Consider the following 19,868-nt stretch of genomic DNA (forward strand, 5'->3'; position numbering starts at 1 on the left):
AGGAAAAGAGAGTACACTGAAGAGATCAGGAGGGTCGGAGCAGGAGGAAGCCAGGAGGAGATGAAGACATTAGTGAAGAAGAAGAAATGTGAGGAATAAAGATGAAGTGTCAGAAAGAGGGACAGAGGCAGGGATCAGGAGGCAGATGAAACTCCAGCTGGACCACATGGTATGTTTTTATCCTCCTGGCATACATAATCCATTACAGCAGCACAATCTAGCAGCTCTTAGTATCAAATATTGAAATGTGTTGCTGCACAGGTCACCTTTAGCTCTCTTAAGAGATGGGTGATGTCATTTGTGTACTTAATTATAACTAAGTACTTTTACTGTAGTTACAGTAAACAGAATTCTAGGGTATCATGAGTATTTTCTGCTGCTTTATATTATATTATAGTTTGTTTGTCTGAACACCTTGTTTCTCTTGTGCATTAAGAACACTTGTGTTAGGGCATGATTTAACAATAAATAGGTTACACAGTATAGAATACCACGTGCGGTCCGCCCTCCCATGCCACCCTGGCATGACCTCTTGCCCCCCCTTTGCCACCCCATGTAAAATGTTCTAGAACCGCCACTGTGCTATATAAATTATTATCACTCTTTCACTCTGAGACTCATAAGGCAGTAGGCTACTAGATGTAGTAATATTACCATATTTTATTGGAAAACATCTCTGAAACTCTGAAAAAGTCATATTGCTAGTTTACCATAAAAGGCCAAATAGAACCGGTTGGTTGAGCATATTTTCCAAAAAATAATTACACCCTTGTTAAAACTTGTTTTGTGCATCAAGTTATCTAAATATGTTCAGTTAGTGCTCTGACACTAAAATATGTCAAAATGTATATGGTTACCTGCTCTGACCCTTCCTCTGAAAGTGGAGAGGACACTGAGGATTCTTCACTGGGGCGAGGCGGGGTCTGTTGTTCCCTCAGCCACCAGAAAACAGCTCCAGCTGCAGTACCCCGGGAAGCCCTCTTCGGAGTAAAAACCCTCCAAGATTTCTCGCCGTCCACTTCCCGGTAGCCTGTGCCAGCTATCATAAGCTAACAGATGATTGTTTGTATTGCCTTGAGACTATCATAGTTAACGTTTTCTAATCACACTTAATGTCAAGACACCGGAATTGTTTTTAATGTTAACAAATAAAACTTGAAAAGCACTTACTCGCTTTCAGGACCGCGGTCCCAGGAGTGCGGTCCTGAAACTGCAGTCTCCGGGGCTGCAGCTAAATGCTACTCAACTAGGGACTAGGCCCAGATCCTTTTTTGGTGTGTGGTGGGAGATGGGAGATGTAGTTCATTGCGCGGTTTCACACCCAAAAAAAGTGTTACGTCACAGTTTTACGACACATTTTGATTTGTTTGACTTGCAAAATTATCTTTTAAATTGAAAAACATCATATGTAATTCGTGGCACAATTCAAACGGGCTGGAAAGATAATCTTTCTCTCCCCATTGACTTCAATACATAATTTTTCCGAAAGAAGGTGCCATGGAGGCTGAGCAAATTGCAAACCACGCCCCGTAAAACTGCGAAAAGTTTTATAAAGCCGCCATTTTATTTGTTCGCATAAGCCCAGCGCACCAACGGAGAGATGGCAACTCGAAAGAAATCATGGGAACGGTGGGGTGATGAGGAGGTGTCGGCGCTTCTGTCGATTTGTTCGGAAGACGAGAACCAGCAGCTTCGACTGAAGCCAGGCCACAACTCCAAAGTTTACGAGCGTTATTCGGTAAAGTTACGCGAAATGGGAATCTTCCACGACGCAAGCGCATGCCGGGACAAAATGAAAAAACTGAAGCAGGACTACAAAAAAACAAAGGACCATAACAACAAGTGGGGTAACGACCAAAAGAGTAGCAAATGGTACGATCGCTTGGATGCTCTGCTCGGCCACAGACCTTCATTCTCCGGCACAGCATCGACTACCAATTCGGGCACGCTGGTGTGGGAGGCCGCTGAAACGAAGGATTCAGTTGCCTGTGAATTGTACGACGACGACGAAGGTAAAATAAACGACATGCACACTGGCGAGGTTTTAATCTGCACAATACTGGTCTCAGATGTACCTTTATTTGCTCAGTAGATCGAGCTAGCCGTGCTAGGCTGAACTGGCTAACACTGTTAGCAGGCCCCGAGCTGGCTAATAACAATACAGATAGGGACGAGCGGGAAAGACACTTATTGTTGTTTTTATTTTAAGTGGAACCATGAAAAACGAGAATTGCCTCAGGAATGCCAAGTTTGTTTCTATGAGTATGGTCACGTGGAGACCACATCCATAAAACTAGTCAAGTTATGACCCTACAGTCCGTGCAGCCGGAGGTCCAGTGAGGTACTTTCCCCTTTGAAGATCTGGAAAGATTCACCAAAAAACAAACTAGTTTTTTAGTGACCAAATAAACAGCAATGTTCAGATCAATTACTTATTTATGTTTTAAATAAAGGTGAATGTATTGTTGTATTAATATCACTCTATAACCATAATACGTTATAGTCATAGTCTCTGTTAATTGTGGCTGTCTTTTCAAAAACTAAAATGGTCCTGACGTCCTTTACAGTGGACATACTGTGACTTTTAAATAAAATAAAAAATTCTAAATTGCAAGAGGTTTTTCTTTTTTAGCCCTAAATAGGTAGGAAAATAAAGAAGACTGGAAAACATTTTTTTCTCGGTTCCCAGGAGGATATACATATGTAGACTGTAACAACGATTAAGATTGGCGTAATTATCAAAAACATGTTTTACTTAATCCAGTACAGAAAAATCAGTCTTATCAAATCTTGAGATATTCATAGGGAGGAGAGAGAAGAGGGAAAATCAGAGAGGAAAGGAGGTCGGTTAACGTAACCTTCTCTCATGCTTTCTTTCACTCATCCATTTATATGGCTTAACAGATTTCCCCCCACATTAAATTAACTAAATAGTTTGAAGTATATTAATAATTGAGCTAACAGGACTGTTTACAAAGTTGATGTTGATGACCCGCCAGATTTCTTTAAAAATGGTGGTATGGAGTATGTGATAGCAAAGCATTGGTTTTCAAATAACGTGCATACAAGTTACCTGTAGATACAACAATTATCATACAGGAACTTGCAACACCACATGTTATAAGGCACATATTGGGGCCTGCACTTTGAGAAAGGAAGTCGGATTCTATGTAAAAGTCAGCGTCCTGTCTTGTTTTAGGATTAATGTCAGGTGTCAAATCTTTCCGACACATTTTCCCTTTTGCAATGTTTTACTTTTATTGAGTTAAAAAAACTTTCTTTCAGTAGTGCAGTTGAAAATGTCATCCCTAAACTCAACGTGACTACAAATGTTTTAGTAAACTTACTTCAATGCTTTGTCCATTCAAACAATGCTCCTTTTTTTTAAATCACATTTTAGGTCACATATATTTGACTTGCTTATATATGTGATCGAAATCAGTCACATTAACCCTAAGACACATGAGTTGCATACACACTGTTGGAAAGAGGAGATTCCTAGCTTTCTAATGATATCAGGATTGTTGTTGTACTCCAAATATTAAGCAAAATGGCACATTATATAATGACTGTCAGTCATCATTTTGAGAAAAAGGCCATCAAAGTTTCCTCTTCTCTCAAATCCATCGATCTGATTGATAATTAGTGGCTAATAAATGACCAAAGTAGTACGGAGGGAACATGTTTTCGTTTGCATTACTGGTCTGGGGGAAGGTCGTTTGTGTATTGTGTTTGTTTCCAGGGGAAACACCGGCTGTTGTTAAGTTACTCCGTTCTCCGCTTGTAATTATGCCTTTACAAGCTTCAAAGTTGTATTTATCATTTGCATTTGCCAAAACAAGTTTAATATTCTGAAAACCAAGACTTTGTTTATTTGAAAACAAACTGTCCCAGACCCTGTCGTGTTATCTATGATTACTATACGCCTTTACTTCATATTTTCAGCGGGAGGGAGGGGAAGCGGCGCTGCAGAAGAGCCGAGTGTGATTGAGAGGTGCCTGTCTTCTTCCCTTTACAAGTTTCAAAAATGTATTTATCGTGTGATTTTGGCAATAAAAGTGTCATATTCTGAATGCCAAGACTTTGTTTAATTAAAATCAAACAAAACACCCGAACTCCAAAAAACTAGTTGTTTTTTTTACACAAATCCACGTTTATTTTGAAATGAGCCGTTGCGACTTCCGACTGATTTCGATAGAGCAGGTCACTTTTTAGGTCACATATATGTTTTCCAGTGGTTCTTTGTTTAATCTTTTCTTTTAAACTGATGCATGTGATTTTTTCCTCATCAGACCAGTTGGCTTCTCATTTGGTTTGGCCCAAGCTGTTAAAGATCCAACTCCTGCAGCTTTTGCAATTGCAGAGGACATCATAAGTCCTTTCACCCTTTGTTCAAACGTCAGTTCAACGGAGAAAGAAAAGAACACACCTACATATACGTTTCCTGGTAAGCTGCTAAACAGTTTCACACGAAGAAAGAATGATATAAAACTGTGTTCCAGTTTTCCCAAAAGTTTAATGCATGCTTCAAGACGCTCCATGCAAGCACCTTACATATTGTGAGCAGAAGTGTCATTAGTGAGTATTCTGTAACCCTAACTTGAACCGGATGGAGACTTATCAACTTTTAAACTCTCCTCAGCACCTCAACCTAAGTTGGAATCTCAATGGAGAGAAATGGAGTGGACAGAAGAGTGAGTAAAACATTCAAAATCAAATCATGTTTGCAACTATTTCAATTACATGCAGTCATGATAGATCTGGTCATTTAGAGCGAGAAGAATTGAAACCCTATCAACATATTACCTTTATTCCTTTAACTCATGTTCACAGACACTTATCTTTTCAAATGATTCTGAACAGCAAGTATGTCTTCAATATTTTCGAATCTAGGCAAAAGGCGAGTCTGATGAAGACCATCAGCTCCTACAGGCCGAGCTGTCACGAGGGGACTCAGGCTCGAGTTCTCCTCCTGGGTCCGGTCGGTTCTGGAAAGTCCAGCTTCATCAGTTCAGTCCAGTCTGTGTTTAATGGAAGAGTCACCAACCGGGCCATGGTGGGCACCTCTTCCACCAGCTTCACCAAGAAGGTACAAGTGGAGCTGAGTGGGAACAAAAGAGCTGAAATTCATTGTTGCGTTTCTCAAATTAAGGAAGTATTGAAAAGAGAGCCTCATCTGGCCTTTTGGAAAGGCACTGAATAGCTAGTAAATTCAAGCGGTATCTATACACTATCCACGAAAAATGAAAAACAGCCGAACACCGTTCAAAGAGACCATCTGTAGTCAAAGTATTGTCAGTCATTTCCCATTGTTAAATAAAAGACGAATGTTATCTCCAATTCATCAACACATTTATATTCAATACCGGTTTCAAGTTTGTTTGTAAAACATCATGAATAAGCAAAAGGAATTCAACGTTAGACAGTCATCTTTACTCAAAGTCCAATTACTAGCTTTCCTGAAGCTTTCAATTTCATGGAATTTGTCTGTAAGAGTTTGCCTGGATGTCATAAAGTTGGCCATGACAAGTCCAATTATTACGTATTAGATTTAAATATAGATTAGGACAGACAATATGCGCACACACTCACACAAATACATTTATGAAAGGTGAGCATAAATGTCCAGGGCTCAACGCTAACTTTTAAAAGTGGTTTCCAGGCTGGCAACCAGGCATCATCTTTTGGTTGCCAAAACTGAAAATACGGTTGCCATTTTTAGTCACCTTATATTTTAAATAATTAAGATACTATACAGTTATACATCAACTTAATAATGAACATGGGACACAACATTTTTTCCAAATGCTTTACATTAAGTAATTAACACAATTATTTGAAACTAAACTGGTAGTAAACTTGTCCACCTTCAATTGCTGGTATACAAAATACCAGTAGTGCAGCTGTTGTCATGTTCTTCACAGATCCCTCACAAATGAATTGAGCAAGTCACTAGTTTCTTGGTCTTTGTGCTGACCCCCACCATAGATCCATTGGCCCTTCAGCATCGAAGTCTTGGATTGGCCAGACTAATACATTTCTAATGTTAAATAAATGAAAACCATTCAGTTAAGAATTAGATATTAATTATTAATGCTTTAAATTACCTTTTAATATGTCTAACTATATTTAAAAGATATTACCTTTTTATAGAATTGATTATATTTGTATGCCAATATTTTCCTATGGTAAAGTTTTGTTTTGTACTTTTATTTTCGTAATAATAAGATCCTTATTTTGAAGGAACTTTTACCAGAAGTGAATGGAACAGAACAGAGCAGAATATACATATATATATTTCGCCTCCCAAAACTTTACACATTTCCTCTTTGCTTTCGTTCGGGTTCATCTTGCACTTTATCAGTTGAATCACTTTGAACATTCGTTTGAGATGTTGACGGGTGGCAGAACTTTTTACCCCACAGTCAAACAACTTAATTTGCTTCGCCCTTTTTTGTAAAACAAACACACAGCGCACCACGCACGCAAGTAAACTTGCATCGCTTTCTGGCTCCGTAATCACACCAATGCACGTGAAACTTAAGTATCAGGTTCCAACTGGTCACAGCAATAATTAAATATCACTCTTAATACAACAAATGATTAACATTTATCTATTTTGGGGTGCACATTTAGCTGTTTGCTGTCCTTATTTCTTTATGTTAAAAACTGATAGCCACTGATGGCAACCAAAGGCCAAGAAGTGGTTGACATTTGTTCTGAATGGTGGTCCAGTGGCAACCGGGATATCGTTACTGTCGAGCCCTGATGTCTCAAATGTGTTCATCAGAAGTCACTGTTGATGCAAACCTCCATTCACAGCTTGGATGTTCTCATCTTTTACAACCATCAAATTAACTTTAGTTTCTCTCTGTCTCAGCTGCAGTCCTTCAACATCCATGGTCAGAAAGGAGAGGATCCTACTGGACTGGTGCTGTGTGATATCGTGGGCTTGGGGGGCGGAGAGATGACTGGACTGACCCTCCATGACGTCCTGTCTGTCATTAAAGGTCATGCACCAGAGGGACAAAAAGTAAGCAGGATAAAAATGACATGTTCTAGTTCGTAGCTTGCAGCGTTACAAATGACTGTTTGGTCAAGATGAAAATATCTCACTATTTGTACAGACATTCATAATTTCCCAGAGGATACTTCCTTACTCACTTTTATTTTTTATTTAACGGGGACAGTGCACATTAATGAACATTTCTGTAAATGTGCCAGAGTTAGCCAAGAGGCTATTTTTCATCTGTAGTCCCTGGACAGATTTTAAAAGTCAACCTAAAACTCATTTCATTTGTTGATCATCCGACCTGCGCCACCATGAGGTTAACAGTTGGGTTCATAGAGAAGTAACCGACTCCAACCTAAAACCCATGGTTACCGTAATTATTAACAGCCACGTAAATAACAAATCCTGGCACTGAACATGAAGTAGCCCAACACAGACCGTGGTTCAATCTGTATTTGCTTTTGTCTTTGCAAAAACTATCTCAGCATGAGTTTTTTTTTTTTTAAATGTAACATCCTCTTTCTCTCTCCTAGTTTAGCCCAGATCAACCAGTGGGGTGTGAGACTGTGGGCTATATAAAGAAGCCAGGTCTCAAAGACAAGATCCATTGTGTTGCCTTTGTGGTAGATGCCTCTAAAATCCTGACCTACCCCAAAGACCTCAGCACCACCTTCAGGCTGCTCCGAAAGCACATCAGTGACCTGGGTAAGTCAGGGACACATTATCGGTCCAATACAAAGACATTTTCAAACACAGATGAACTACCTTTAAAGACAAAATGGGCTTTGACTTTTAATATGAATGTTGTAGAGCTGTACTTCTGTCCCTCTGTCAGTTCCTGTCGAATCTGGATGTTGTTTTAACGCACTGCTTTGAAGTTTCACTGACCTCTTATGTATATATTTTGGGGGATTTTGTTGTGGTTACAATTGCTGGGCACTGATGTTCATAATAACTTTGGGCTTGAAACCCTCTTTACAGGATTTACTAAACACTGTTGAAATGTGAGCTGTCAGTGATTTCTTTCTCTGCAATGTAACAAATTAAAGCCTTTTTTGTAGTGACATCTTATTGACAGCATTGTATTGTCTGCTAGACATTCACCAGGTGGCCCTGCTGACCCAGATAGACCTAATTTGTCCAGAAACGGCCAAAGATGTCACCCAGGTTTACAAGAGCCGCATCATTCAGGACATGGTAGGTTTAAAAAAAATATGAAATAGACAAAGTATATCCATCATAGAGGAAGGTGTGATCACCATGCAGACTACAAGTGGGGAAGTTTTACCAAAATGAGTGTGTGACCAGTTTAGTTTCCTGTGATCTGTAGCATAATGGAACATTTGACTTTGCGGTGCTTCTTTATAAATATGTATCTTTTTTAGGTGCACATCATTAAATTACAAGCTAAAGCAAAGTCACATGACTCACTAGTCACATTAGATTTTTGGACAAAGGGAAAGATCCTTATTGATCTGCCATTCAAACATATACATGTACAATGTAGTTTGGGTACATACATACATTTAAAGTAAGACACATAAAAAAAGCCAAATTACTGCCTGAAACTATTTTAACGTTCTTGTTTGGACTTTTTTATTATTTTGCTATTTTTCAACTGTCCAATTGAGGACTACTTGCCCCGTTTTGATTATTTCCGTCTGGCTTTATAATAATGATATAAAAATAACTTTTGTGAGAGTTAAGAACAAACACTCACGCCTTACACACCACAGGGCTTGAGATGATAACTTTTCTTTATTTTAGCCATTGTATTTTTGTATAGTCATGTGTTTGTGTTTGTGTTTGTGTTTGTAGATGAATAAAGCTGGGGATCTGTTGGGTATGTCCACCTCCTACGTTGTCCCGGTGAAGAACTACTCATCAGAGCTGGACCTGAACGTGAACAACGATGTGCTTCTGCTTAGAGCTGTGGACCACATCCTGCAGTATACTGACCTGTATTTCCAGGACAATGCACCACAACACACAGGGCCAAAGAACGATTTGGGGGTTTAGCGTAGAAGCATTTAAAAAATTTCGGAGCAGCATTTCAAAGCTACAAAATGTAAATGCTACATCTAATAAATCATGTAACATATAGCATTCTCATTATGTTTTTCTTTAAATAAAACTGAATATAATCAGGAATGTGTGATGTTTTTATTTGTAAGTGTGATCTGTTCTTTAATAAAAGGTAAATGGTCCAGGAACAGCATTGTTTTTGAGTAGCACAGAGTGGGTGTAAGTGAGCTTGCCACGGACAACAGTTGTCCCATACTTTTTCTTTCTGTAGGTAGAAAGGACATTTACAGTGGTTGCCTGACCGTGTTCAGAATGGCATCATTAGCATGGTTTAGCACCTAACTGTGAGGTTCAATCATTTTGATTTTGAGAATTGAGAAATTTCTGGGAAAAAATCCAATGACCAAAACATACACTGACCATACAGGCATGCCAACTTAATGCTCTGCTCACAGATGATCATAAACAACTGTTAAGAGGATGACCTTGTATGTGTGTATATCTTTTTTTTCTTTGTGGGGGTCTGCCCCCAAAAAACTGTTACGTCCTGAGAAAATCAAATAAGACTGTGTAAAACTACACTGCCCAGCAGTAACCACTTGGATTTAACTAGGCCCTCTTGCCACCCCATGCATATTTGTCTAGATCTCTTTGATTTGGAACCAAACAAAGAGAGAAAATGAATCTGATTACTTTTGCAGTATAAGCCAATGTAAACCGAGGTGTGGCAGACAGGAGTGTAGTTCTACTTCTTTAGCTGCCTTTACATCGATTTCGACTGATAATGTGCTGTGACTTAATTTATAACTGTGAATGGCTTTGTCAGAACTATTTAATAATGTCTACCTCTGCTGATTTATATTCACCTTCCCCATATTGCTTTTCTTGCATTACGCTTTAATGATGATTGGATCTTCAATGCTTAAAACGTATTTAAATGAATTTCAACCACATTCAATGCAAACTGCAAATATTATATTTTCTTGCGAGATAAAACTACAATGGCCTTTGCGTGCTACTCTGAGCCAAAGTTAGCTTTTTCCTTACACTATACAGTATAAACGTATTTGTGTAAGCTCTTTTCAGAAGGTAGAATTTACATTAATGTCTTGATTGATTTCCTGCAATTATGACTAGTTGGATAAAAACAAATCTCTGAGTTTGTTTAAAAACAATCCATCACCTAACAAATATGACGGGGCAGAGGTCTCAAAAATATTTACAGATTGCCTTTTTATTATTCCATGAGAAACTAGTTTTCCCAACAAGTGCCACAGTTGCATTCAAGGTTCAAGGCTTTTATTGGTCATACGAACATATAGCCGCTACAGTGTAGTTATGATGAAAATCTTAGGTCACAGGCTCCTCCAACAGTGCAACACAATAAAAAAAAAAAATAGTAAATGCAAAAATAAAAATTGTAAAAAAAAAAGTGAAATAGTGCAATAAGAGTCTATATACAAGTTATTGGAATATGATATATTAGATAAATAATAGCCAGATTAATGTTATGAATGTTGTTTCAAAGTTCAGGTGTTTAACAGTCTTATGGCCTGTGGGATGAATCAAGGTGTTAGTATGATAACCCTTGTTACACACACAGGCGGAGCCCTCTACTGGACTCTATGGGTACTACCTTATCATGCAAGCATTCACCTACTGAGACTTCTATAGACGTAGCCCGCCCCGGCCTGCATGAATGTGCGCGCATCTCACCGTATAAAAGGCCTCGCCTCCTGACCGTCATCCTACACCTTTCTTCAGCGAGCGGTATAGGACAGACAGTGCCCCGAGTAGAGGGCTCCGCCTGTGCTTATACAACAACGGTTACCGTAACCCCTCGTTATATCTCTCACAGGCCCGATGAATACACGCACTGTCGTCCAACACACCGTTCCACCTCGCTGTCCCTGACCGGCTTTAGCAGCCGCTGCGACTCACTCAGCTCTCCCTCGTTGTAACCGTGGAGAAGTCCGGGCTGCGGCTGACAGAGCAGATGCCCACTGACCCACAGCCCCTCTCCTCACCAGTCCTGTGTTGCTCCAGCAAGCACAGACGTGGAGAAAGAGCCAGACATATCCAAGAGATAACACTTTATGAAGGGGCCTGGCGTTGACCAAAACGCCGCCGTGCATATATCCTCCACACTCACACCGTTGAATAAGGCTGTTGATGCAGAGGGTGCACGGACCCCCACGGGGCAGGCTCTCCCCGCCTGTCCGTAGGCGTGTGCAATGCCTTAGCAGAGCCAACCTGCCAGGCGTTTCTTGGACAGAGCTTTCCCAGTCACCCCGCCCACGAAGCACACAAACAGCTGTTCAGTGCGTCTAAGGGCAGCTGTGCGCTCCACATAACATGCTAGCGCGCACCGGGCAGAGGAGGTGCAATTTAGCTTCCCTGGCCCCACTATGGGGTGGAAGACTAAAACCCCCTAACTGAATAGCCCTCGACCTGAACGCACTCCTTAGGCTCTTGGGCACAAAGGAGGGGTTCGGTCTGAGTGTCGCCCCGCTCCGGTCATCCCAAATCAACAAGCAACTCGGGTGCACCGACAGAGCGGTTAACTCGGACACTCTTTTGGCTGACGTTAAGGCAAGTAGCAATGCTGTCTTCCACGACAGTGCTTTCAGGGAGGAGAGCTCCAGAGGCTCAAATGGTTCTGACCCCCTGTAAAAACCGCAACATCAGTGGCTGAGAAAAGGCTGACCTGCCCTCAAATCCCTCATGGCAGGACGAGATGGCTGCTGTATACACCTTCACCGTAGAATGAGCAAGCCCTCTGTCCACCAGTAACTGTAAGAAGGACAAAATAGAGCCCAACTCACAAGATAGGGGCTCTATTCTCCGCTCCTCACACCATCACTGGAATCCCAGCCACTTTGGCCTGTAACAGGCTGTGGTGGATCCCGCTCTAGCTGCCTGGATAGACTGAATAACTCTGTCAGACAATCCACCCTGTCTCAGTCTATCCCTCTCAGGAGCCAAGCCTGGAGAGGACGGCCCAGAGTGGGTAACGTCCCGATTGCACCTGCCTCTTGAGACATCGCCCCCCAGAACTGGGGAATTGCCCAGGGCTGGCCAACCTTCATATGGGTCATATCTGAGTACCACGGTGCCGGTCACCCGTCCCAGTGGAGAACCCCTCCGGAGGTGATCCGGGGACCCACAGAACCGGAGGTTGCCCTCCACTGAGGGGGGGATGATCACCTGACGTCGTTTGTGCCTCTTGGGATCCAAACGCAGGCTGGAGAACCACCTCACACCTCGCCAACACGCCGATATTATTGGCCGCAGCCGCCATCTGTGCACCGAGCCTGAACATTCTATCTAACTACTCCAGGGTGTCTCGGTCCCGCGGCAGCAGGGGGCAGAGGTTTCTTCCCCTCCGCCCAGCCAGCTGTCTGCGGAAGCAGATGGGCCACCAGGCTTTCATCGAGGGGGGGCACACCGGGACACGCCGTGTCCGAGCGGCCCTGCACCCTGATGATGCCCGCCATGGCATCTACTGGGGCCTTTGTCCTCAGTGGTCGCCGCCACGTCACCTCCACACACTGTCAGATATCTGGCAACGGGGGAGAGACACAGGCCTCGGTGGCAGCGGTGGGGGGAGCGGTAAGCCTACACGCTCCGCCGCCTGTGTGTTGGACCCTCCTGGCCGCCGGAACCGAAGGTGTCAGATAACGAGGCGTCCACCCGGTCCCTCGGGAGGGTGAACTCAAATGGCACCTCATCGAGATCGTCCATGTCGACCACCTCGAGGTCCGGATCCTCCACCTGCGGGCCAAGCTTCCTCCGGAAATGCTCGCCACGATGTCGGCGGTTTAGCTGCGGGATCGTGCGGCAAGCATTACAGGCCGGCGACTTGCCTAGGCCCTCCTCGGCGTGGTTCGGCCCCAGGCTGGACGCACTGGCGGTGCGGGTCAGCCCCTGCAATCAGGCCAGGGCATGTCGGGCAGTTTCGGTGCTCAAGGAGTGGTTCCATTTTAAATTCTTCGATTCTCTTTCTCTCACACATCTTTGCTCAGTATCACTTCCGTTCGCTGAAGAGAAAGGGATGACGGTCAGGAGGCGAGAACCAAACCAAAAATCAACAACATTACTTATCCATGACTGAATGAGTGACCTGTATGACTCATTATGTCACTGATATATATCTATTCAGGGCCGGCCCTGACCAATTTGCTGCCCTAGGTAAGATTTTAGCCGGTGCAAAAAGGGGCGAAGGCCACAGCGGGCGAACTCAGGGGGCCGGGCATGAGGGCGAAGGTAGCAGGTGGAAGAGTAGGGATGGGTATCGTTTGAAATTTATCGATTCCGATTCCGATTCCAGTTCTGCTTATCAATTCCGGTTCTTATCGATTCCCCGTTTCGATTCCAAAATTGTAAAAGAAAGAGGTCAAACGTTTAGATAACAAAAATATCTTTATTCTTTTCAGCTTTAACTGAAATTGTTACAAATAAAAAATATACATGCAATACATTTGTATTGCACAATAGCTGTGCTTTATTTTAACTGAGCTATGCCTGTGGCAAGCTATTAACACTGTGCCCAATTGTCTTTTTATTTTTTAGTGTAGTGGAGCCTCACTTCAGAGCGTTTACCGCGACCCATCTTTGGTGTTATGAAGTGACTGAGCTCGTGAACTGTCTACGGGAGGGCGGGGGGAGCCTCGCTGCGGGGCAACTGTGGACCTCTGTCGCCTGTCAGCGCAACTTACATGATGCCGTTTAAAAAAATTAAGGGCGGTGCCGGCCATCAGCGTACCGAGCCGGCCGTCAACGGCCTGCTGACGACCGGCCGTTCTGTGATTCTCCAGGTCCGCCCTGTATTCCACCGGGTCGCCGCGGTAGAGACGGACCCGCTGGAATACAGGGTCTACCGCGTTTAGGAACCGTTAAGCAGAACCGAAAAGGTGTATTTTGTACGGGTACCCGGCATTTTCTTATCGGTTCTCCTCTGGAACCGAGTTTCGGTTCCCAACCCTATGGAAGAGTCAGGGGGCCGGGCTCGAGGGCGAAGGCCGCGGCTGGGGAACTCAGGGGGCCGGGCTCGAGGGCGAAAGCCGCTGGGGAACTCAGGACGGGACAGCTCTGGAGGACGACGTACGCCGCAATGGGACCCCTCCAGTGTCAGCTGGATCGCCGGAGCACTGGGATCGAGAGCAGGAGCTGGTGGGACCCCTGGCGGGACAGGCGTAGACGGGACTCTGGACGGAACATGGGCTGGTGTCAGTGGGACCCCCGACGGAGCAAGGGCTGGTGTTGACAGGCCCTCGGCGTAGCACGTGTCAGCGGGACCCCCAATAGGACAGGATCTGGTGTTGGCAGGAAATCCAGCGGAGCAGGTGTCGGCGGAACCCCCAACAGGACAGGATATGGTGTTGGCAGGAAACCCGGCGGAGCACGTGTCGGCGGGACCTCCAACAGGACAGGATATGGTGTTGGCAGGAAACCTGGCGGCGCAGGTGTCGGCGGAACCCCCAACAGGACAGGACATGGAGTTGGCAGGACCCTCAGCGGAACCCCCAACGACACTGGACGTGGAATTGGCAGGACCCTCAGTGGAACCCCCAACAACACAGGACATAGGGTTGGCAGGACCCCCGGCAGAACAGTAGTCGGCGGGACCCCCAACGAAACAGGACATGGGGTTGGCAGGACCCCCGGCAGAACAGTAGTCGGCGGGACCCCCAACGGGACAGGACATGGAGTTGGCAGGACCCCCGACGAAACAGGTGTCGGCCCTTGACCCCCAACGGCACAGGACATAGGGTTGGCAGGACCCCCGACGAAACAAGTGTCGGCCCTTGACCCCCAACGGCACAGGACATAGGGTTGGCAGGACTCCCGGCAGAACAGTAGTCGGCGGGACCCCCAACGAAACAGGGCATGGGGTTGGCAGGACCCCCAGCAGAACAGTAGCCGGCGGGACCCCCAACGGAACAGGACACAGAGTTGGCAGGACCCCCAGCGGAACCCCCAACGGACCAGGACATTGGGTTGGCAGGACCCCCGGCAGAACAGAATTTATTTTACTGGACAAATTTGAAACTTACCGGTCATGTCTCAATAATAATAATAAGAATTGTGTAGCAGAGTTTACGTTAGCAGGTAATTACCGGACTAGGACTGATGTTTAAAACTCAGTTAATGGGGCTCATTTTTATATTGCTTCAGTTTATAATCGTAACAGATCGAAAAATTCAGATTCATTTTTCAATAAATGATTCCACAAACAACAAACAACATAATTATTACATTCAAAGAAACTACTTGTAGTAGATGAAGTACATTATTCAAAAGTTTACATTAACTTTGAATAATAACACGGGAGAAACGGATCCTCTCTTTTCCCCTCTCCCTGCCTCTCTCTCCTGACAGCCCGTCAGTTTCTCATGCAGCGCGCTAAACAATGGGCGGGGCTTCAGGTGATTATGGAGCAGCTGATCTGATCTCTCTCTCTCGTCCGGTTACACTTCACTCGCGTTTATGTCCATATCGATCAGATCCAGCTCTGCTGATCGGCCTTTATAGAGAGCACAGATCAAACTATTAAGAGTGAATATCGGCCGATAATGATCGGCGGCCAATCGATCGGAGAATCGGACATTTTGACCGGCAGGTTTTGAATTTACCGGTTTTTATTCAATTTTACCAGCTAAAAACCGGTAATTACCGGCTAACGGAAACCCTGGACAGGACATAGAGTTGGCAGGACCCCCGGCAGAACAGTAGTCGGCGGGACCCCAACGGCACAGGGCTTTATAGGGACTTGAGTAGGGACTTGAGCAGGGACTAGAGAAGGGACTCGAGATGGGACTCGAGAGGGAACTCGAGAGGGGACTCGAGAAGGGACTCGAGAGGAGACTCGAGAGGGAACTCGAGAGGGGACTCGAGAAGGGACTCGAGAAGGGACTCGAGAGGAGACTCGAGAGGAGACTCGAGAGGGGACTCGAGAGGGGACTCGAAAGTAGTGCTGGGGGGAAACGATTATTTTGAAAACGATTAATCGGGCGATTATTTGATCGATTAGTCGACTAATCGAACGATTATTTTTCTGTTGTTCAATTCATAAAAAACGTAATGTAAAACAATTTTTTTTCACGATACTGTGTCTCAGGGGATCTTAATATTTAAGAACCTATTAATGTGTTATACCAGATTAACGGAAATAATCTCAGCTAACTGACGATACAAACCATGTTTACCAAAACAAAACACAAGTCTCATAAGAAGCATCTAAATGACCCCTGAGCGAAAAATGCTAACGGACATTGGCACAGATCTCAAGATAAAAGTACCCTTATCGTAGCTGCACATACAAGATATCCGATTAAAGCTGAGACTCCACAGATTATGTAGGTACATAGCATCATCACTGAGTGATCCGGACTCGCGACAGGGGAAGCAAATACAGTCATCACAACACGTACCTTCACAGAGCTTCTAGGGAGATCGTCTCACCGCCGTAGCTGTCAATCTGATCAAAATACGTGTTCAATGGCATTAAAATGAGAAAAAACGCGGCTGAATCAGTTAATCCATAGGTTTTTAACGTCTATGTATAAAAAAATTATTGAATTTATAATCCATAATTCCATTTTAATGTAAAAATCGGAGAGCAAATGCTAGCTGCTAATGGTTGCCACCACAGCTAGCTGCTGTTTTCGGTCAAGCAGCAGTCTCAGTGAGATATAAATATATAAATATCTTTGCGTTTTGGACTAACTTTAAAATATTCCCATGCTTTTGAAGACCTAGGGCGAGATGTTTTCGTTTGAGGGCTTCGTGCGCAATCCTGTGAGGAGGAGTTGGTAGCCGTTTCAGTCTCCATTGTGTTAGAAGTGCGATTGCGAACTGCTTGTTGCTTTGGGTGACCCACGTGTGTGTGGCGTCATACAGTCTATGGTGGCGACGCGTCGACGCGGAAATATGTCGTCGACGATATTTTGAAGTCGACGCGTCGCTACAGCACTACTCGAGAGGGGACTCGAGAAGGGACTCGAGAGAGGGCTTGAGAGGGAACTCGAGAGGTGGCTTGAAAGGGGACTCGAGAGGTGACCTGAAAGGAGACTCGAGAGGTGACCTGAAAGGAGACTCGAGAGGGAACTTGAGAGGGGACTCGAGAGGTGGCTTGAGAGATGACTCGAGAGGGGACCTGAGAAGGAACTCGAGTGGGGACTCGAGAGGAGACTCGAGAGGTGACTCGAGAGGGGACTCGAGAGGGAACTCGAAAGGTGACTTGAAAGAGAACTCGAGAGGAGACTCGAGAGGAGACTCGAGAGGAGACTCGAGAGGGAACTCGAGAGGGAACGAGGCTCCGTGGACCTCCAAAAGCCAGACGAGTACCCGAGAATGGATCCTGGACAGGAGCAGGAAATGGAGAAGAAGCAGGGGCTGACTCCAGAGAGAACAAACCGAGACGTATGGTGTCAGGTAGGGAATTGGGAGGCAGGGGGCTAGCATGCCTGGGGCTAGCAGGACGGGAATCACATGTCGAGAGGAAGTCCAAAATCCAGTCAGGTAAGAACTTCACTAAAAATTGCTCCTCTGTTGCCACCTGGTGCGCCTCTGCCAGAGCAGCCTCTTTCTGCTGAACACTGGACGCTCCCCTCCACCTACCATAGCAGCAAGCCAATGAAAAGGTACAATTAAGTAAATCCACCTCAAATGGATCTGCTGGGCCCATCTTTGGTTAGTTCCTTCTGTCAGGGAGAGTGAAGTAGGCAGGACCCAAATGCAGAATTAAACAGAAAATACCTTTATTTCAAGGCTAATACAACAACAAAACTCTTCCCAGTGAACACAGTCAGGACAAACAGACACAGGAGGGCAATCACAGAGACAGGAATCAACAGATAAGACGGGGTGAACACTTTTCAAAATAAAACAGGAAACCAGAGACAGACAAAATACAACACAGACAGACCGTGACAACAATATATGATTTAGATATAATGTTTTGATTATCGAATTCTTTAGATCCTCCCATTTAGCGTGCATACATTTGTTTTGAGTATTCGAGTGGTGGTGGTAAACACATGGAGATGATGGGGGTCTTACCAAGTGAAGACATTATTGATGTGATCTGAATCCTTCCTTCCTGAACTGGAGCTGAATCACAATCTGAGGCTGCTGAGACGAACGCCGCGTCAAAAAGCCCTGAAATGACAGCAGAGAGGAGCCCAGAAAGAAAACAATTAAGTTTAGAAACCAGCAACATAGATCATTTAAATATCCAACAGGTTTAACTGAATTACAGTGACACCCAAAGTCTGCTTACCTTGATGACCACAGGAGAAATACGCACAAGTGGAGAAAACACACACACACGTTTTTGTATCCAAGGAATAGCAATCATCACCATCAATTACTGATGCATTTCCGATTAGTTATTCGGTTATTAAGAGCTACTGAAAGATGGCAATGACCCTCAGGTAGATTTTCCTAGACTGTACAGTAGAAGTTTTTGTTATCAGGCAATGGGGTCTCCATGTGGAGGAAGGAGACTTAAGTGTGGCCAAATGTTGACCTCTTCTGTCAGCTAGCGGTTAAGCATCTACAGCTTTAGAAACTAGACTAGAGCTCCCTCTTGTGTACAAAATGAGAGGAAACATTAATATAAGGGTTCAAAAATATATATATTTTTCATTGTGATATTTTGCCATTGTATTCTATTAACAGTAACAGATATCAATCCAAAGTGAAAGAGTTGGTTGAGCATTCCTATAATTAATTTTAAATGATGTTTTGACTTATCGTTAGACCCTGCAGTGGCCTGAAGATGCATTTCATTTCTACACTCACGAAGGTAGAGCAGATTAGAGCATCAATATCTACATTGCATCTGCTTAGTCTAAACTGTCATTGCTGGTTTCACAGGCTTGATTAGGAACATTGATCTGAATGCAATACCCCACTCAGTAGTCAACCTTGACCACCTCTTATTTCACTCCATTAGTCTGCCAAAACATTTCTAGTTATTTCAGAAACTTCTCCACACCATTTTCTGACCTAAAGCTCCTCTAACATAATTGTTCTTAAAAACACAGTCTTTAGGTATGTTTAATTCCTCCCCTACATGTCTCTGATGTGATGTACTCATCTCAACAAACACACTGTACCTCCATATTTTCTCTCTTTATTAGCAGTATGTGTTATCTTTAAATCTGTAGAGGGCCTTGCATGTGTTGGACCTGTAAGCTACATTTGACATAATTTGCACTACAATGTTGAGGATGATGGACCCATGAGTTTAAAACCCTGGTGAAACTTACACTTTTGGTATTATCCTCTTTCTATAAAGTCGACAATAAGCAATCATCCAAAGGTCTAAAGTGGAGGTTTTACAAGAAAAAGCAAACTTAAAACATAGGATATCAGAGAGCATTTCAATATTTAGAGTTTTTTTTTGTTGGGACAACCAGGGGCGTCGCCTGGACCTGGAAACATTCGGGGCTTAGCACACAGTGGCGGCGCTACAGTCAAATGTTCTACTGCAAGACTCCCCACACGCACATACACAATTGCGCAATCTGGTGTCACAAACGTGTGCCTGCAATGGATTGTGGGAGATTCTCATAGCACGTGAGGATCTCTTGAGGGTAAGGTGCCTGTATTATCTCGGTGGACAAAATGTATGTTTTTATTTTATAAGGACAATAACGTACTGTTGTATTTGTTTAGTTTAATGTTAATTGTTTAATGCTCACAGTCACAGCAACATGTTTTTAGTGTGATTGGCTATTTTTTTTATATGATTTATCAACGTGATCATCAATAGCTAATCTGAGCACCAGAACCCAGCTCACGTTTCCTTTTATGCTGTCCA

General features: G+C 43.9%; 1 protein-coding gene across 3 annotated transcripts; it reads left to right on the top strand.

The window, feature by feature from the left end:
• The first annotated feature begins 1,486 nt into the window (after positions 1-1,486).
• On the top strand, positions 1,487-9,163 carry LOC117537973 (interferon-induced protein 44-like). Of its 3 annotated transcripts, XM_034203476.1 has the most exons (9): positions 1,487-2,012; positions 3,946-3,994; positions 4,293-4,447; positions 4,643-4,694; positions 4,894-5,089; positions 6,881-7,033; positions 7,546-7,717; positions 8,109-8,209; positions 8,831-9,163. In XM_034203476.1, the coding sequence occupies exons 1-9, from the start codon at positions 1,601-1,603 to the stop codon at positions 9,029-9,031; spliced, it is 1,491 nt and encodes a 496-aa protein (XP_034059367.1). In that variant the 5' UTR covers positions 1,487-1,600; the 3' UTR covers positions 9,032-9,163. The 3 variants fall into 3 exon arrangements, with proteins under 3 accessions (XP_034059367.1, XP_034059439.1, XP_034059515.1); XM_034203548.1 differs by lacking the exon at positions 3,946-3,994 and having other exon boundaries at positions 1,489-2,012; positions 4,298-4,447; XM_034203624.1 differs by lacking the exons at positions 3,946-3,994; positions 4,293-4,447 and having other exon boundaries at positions 1,489-2,012.
• Positions 9,164-19,868: the final 10,705 nt, after the last annotated feature.

Source organism: Gymnodraco acuticeps, unplaced genomic scaffold (genome assembly GCF_902827175.1).
Source record: "Gymnodraco acuticeps unplaced genomic scaffold, fGymAcu1.1, whole genome shotgun sequence".
Lineage (NCBI taxonomy): Eukaryota > Metazoa > Chordata > Actinopteri > Perciformes > Bathydraconidae > Gymnodraco > Gymnodraco acuticeps.

What these genes read in the sequence shown, in the direction of transcription:
- LOC117537973 (XM_034203476.1), top strand. Translation starts at nt 1,601, where the DNA reads ATGGCAACTCGAAAGAAATCATGGGAACGGTGGGGTGATGAGGAGGTG. An exon ending in AAAGCACATCAGTGACCTGG is followed by an intron (nt 7,718 to 8,108) that starts GTAAGTCAGGGA and finishes ATTGTCTGCTAG; the next exon opens with ACATTCACCAGGTGGCCCTG. An exon ending in GCCGCATCATTCAGGACATG is followed by an intron (nt 8,210 to 8,830) that starts GTAGGTTTAAAA and finishes TTGTGTTTGTAG; the next exon opens with ATGAATAAAGCTGGGGATCT.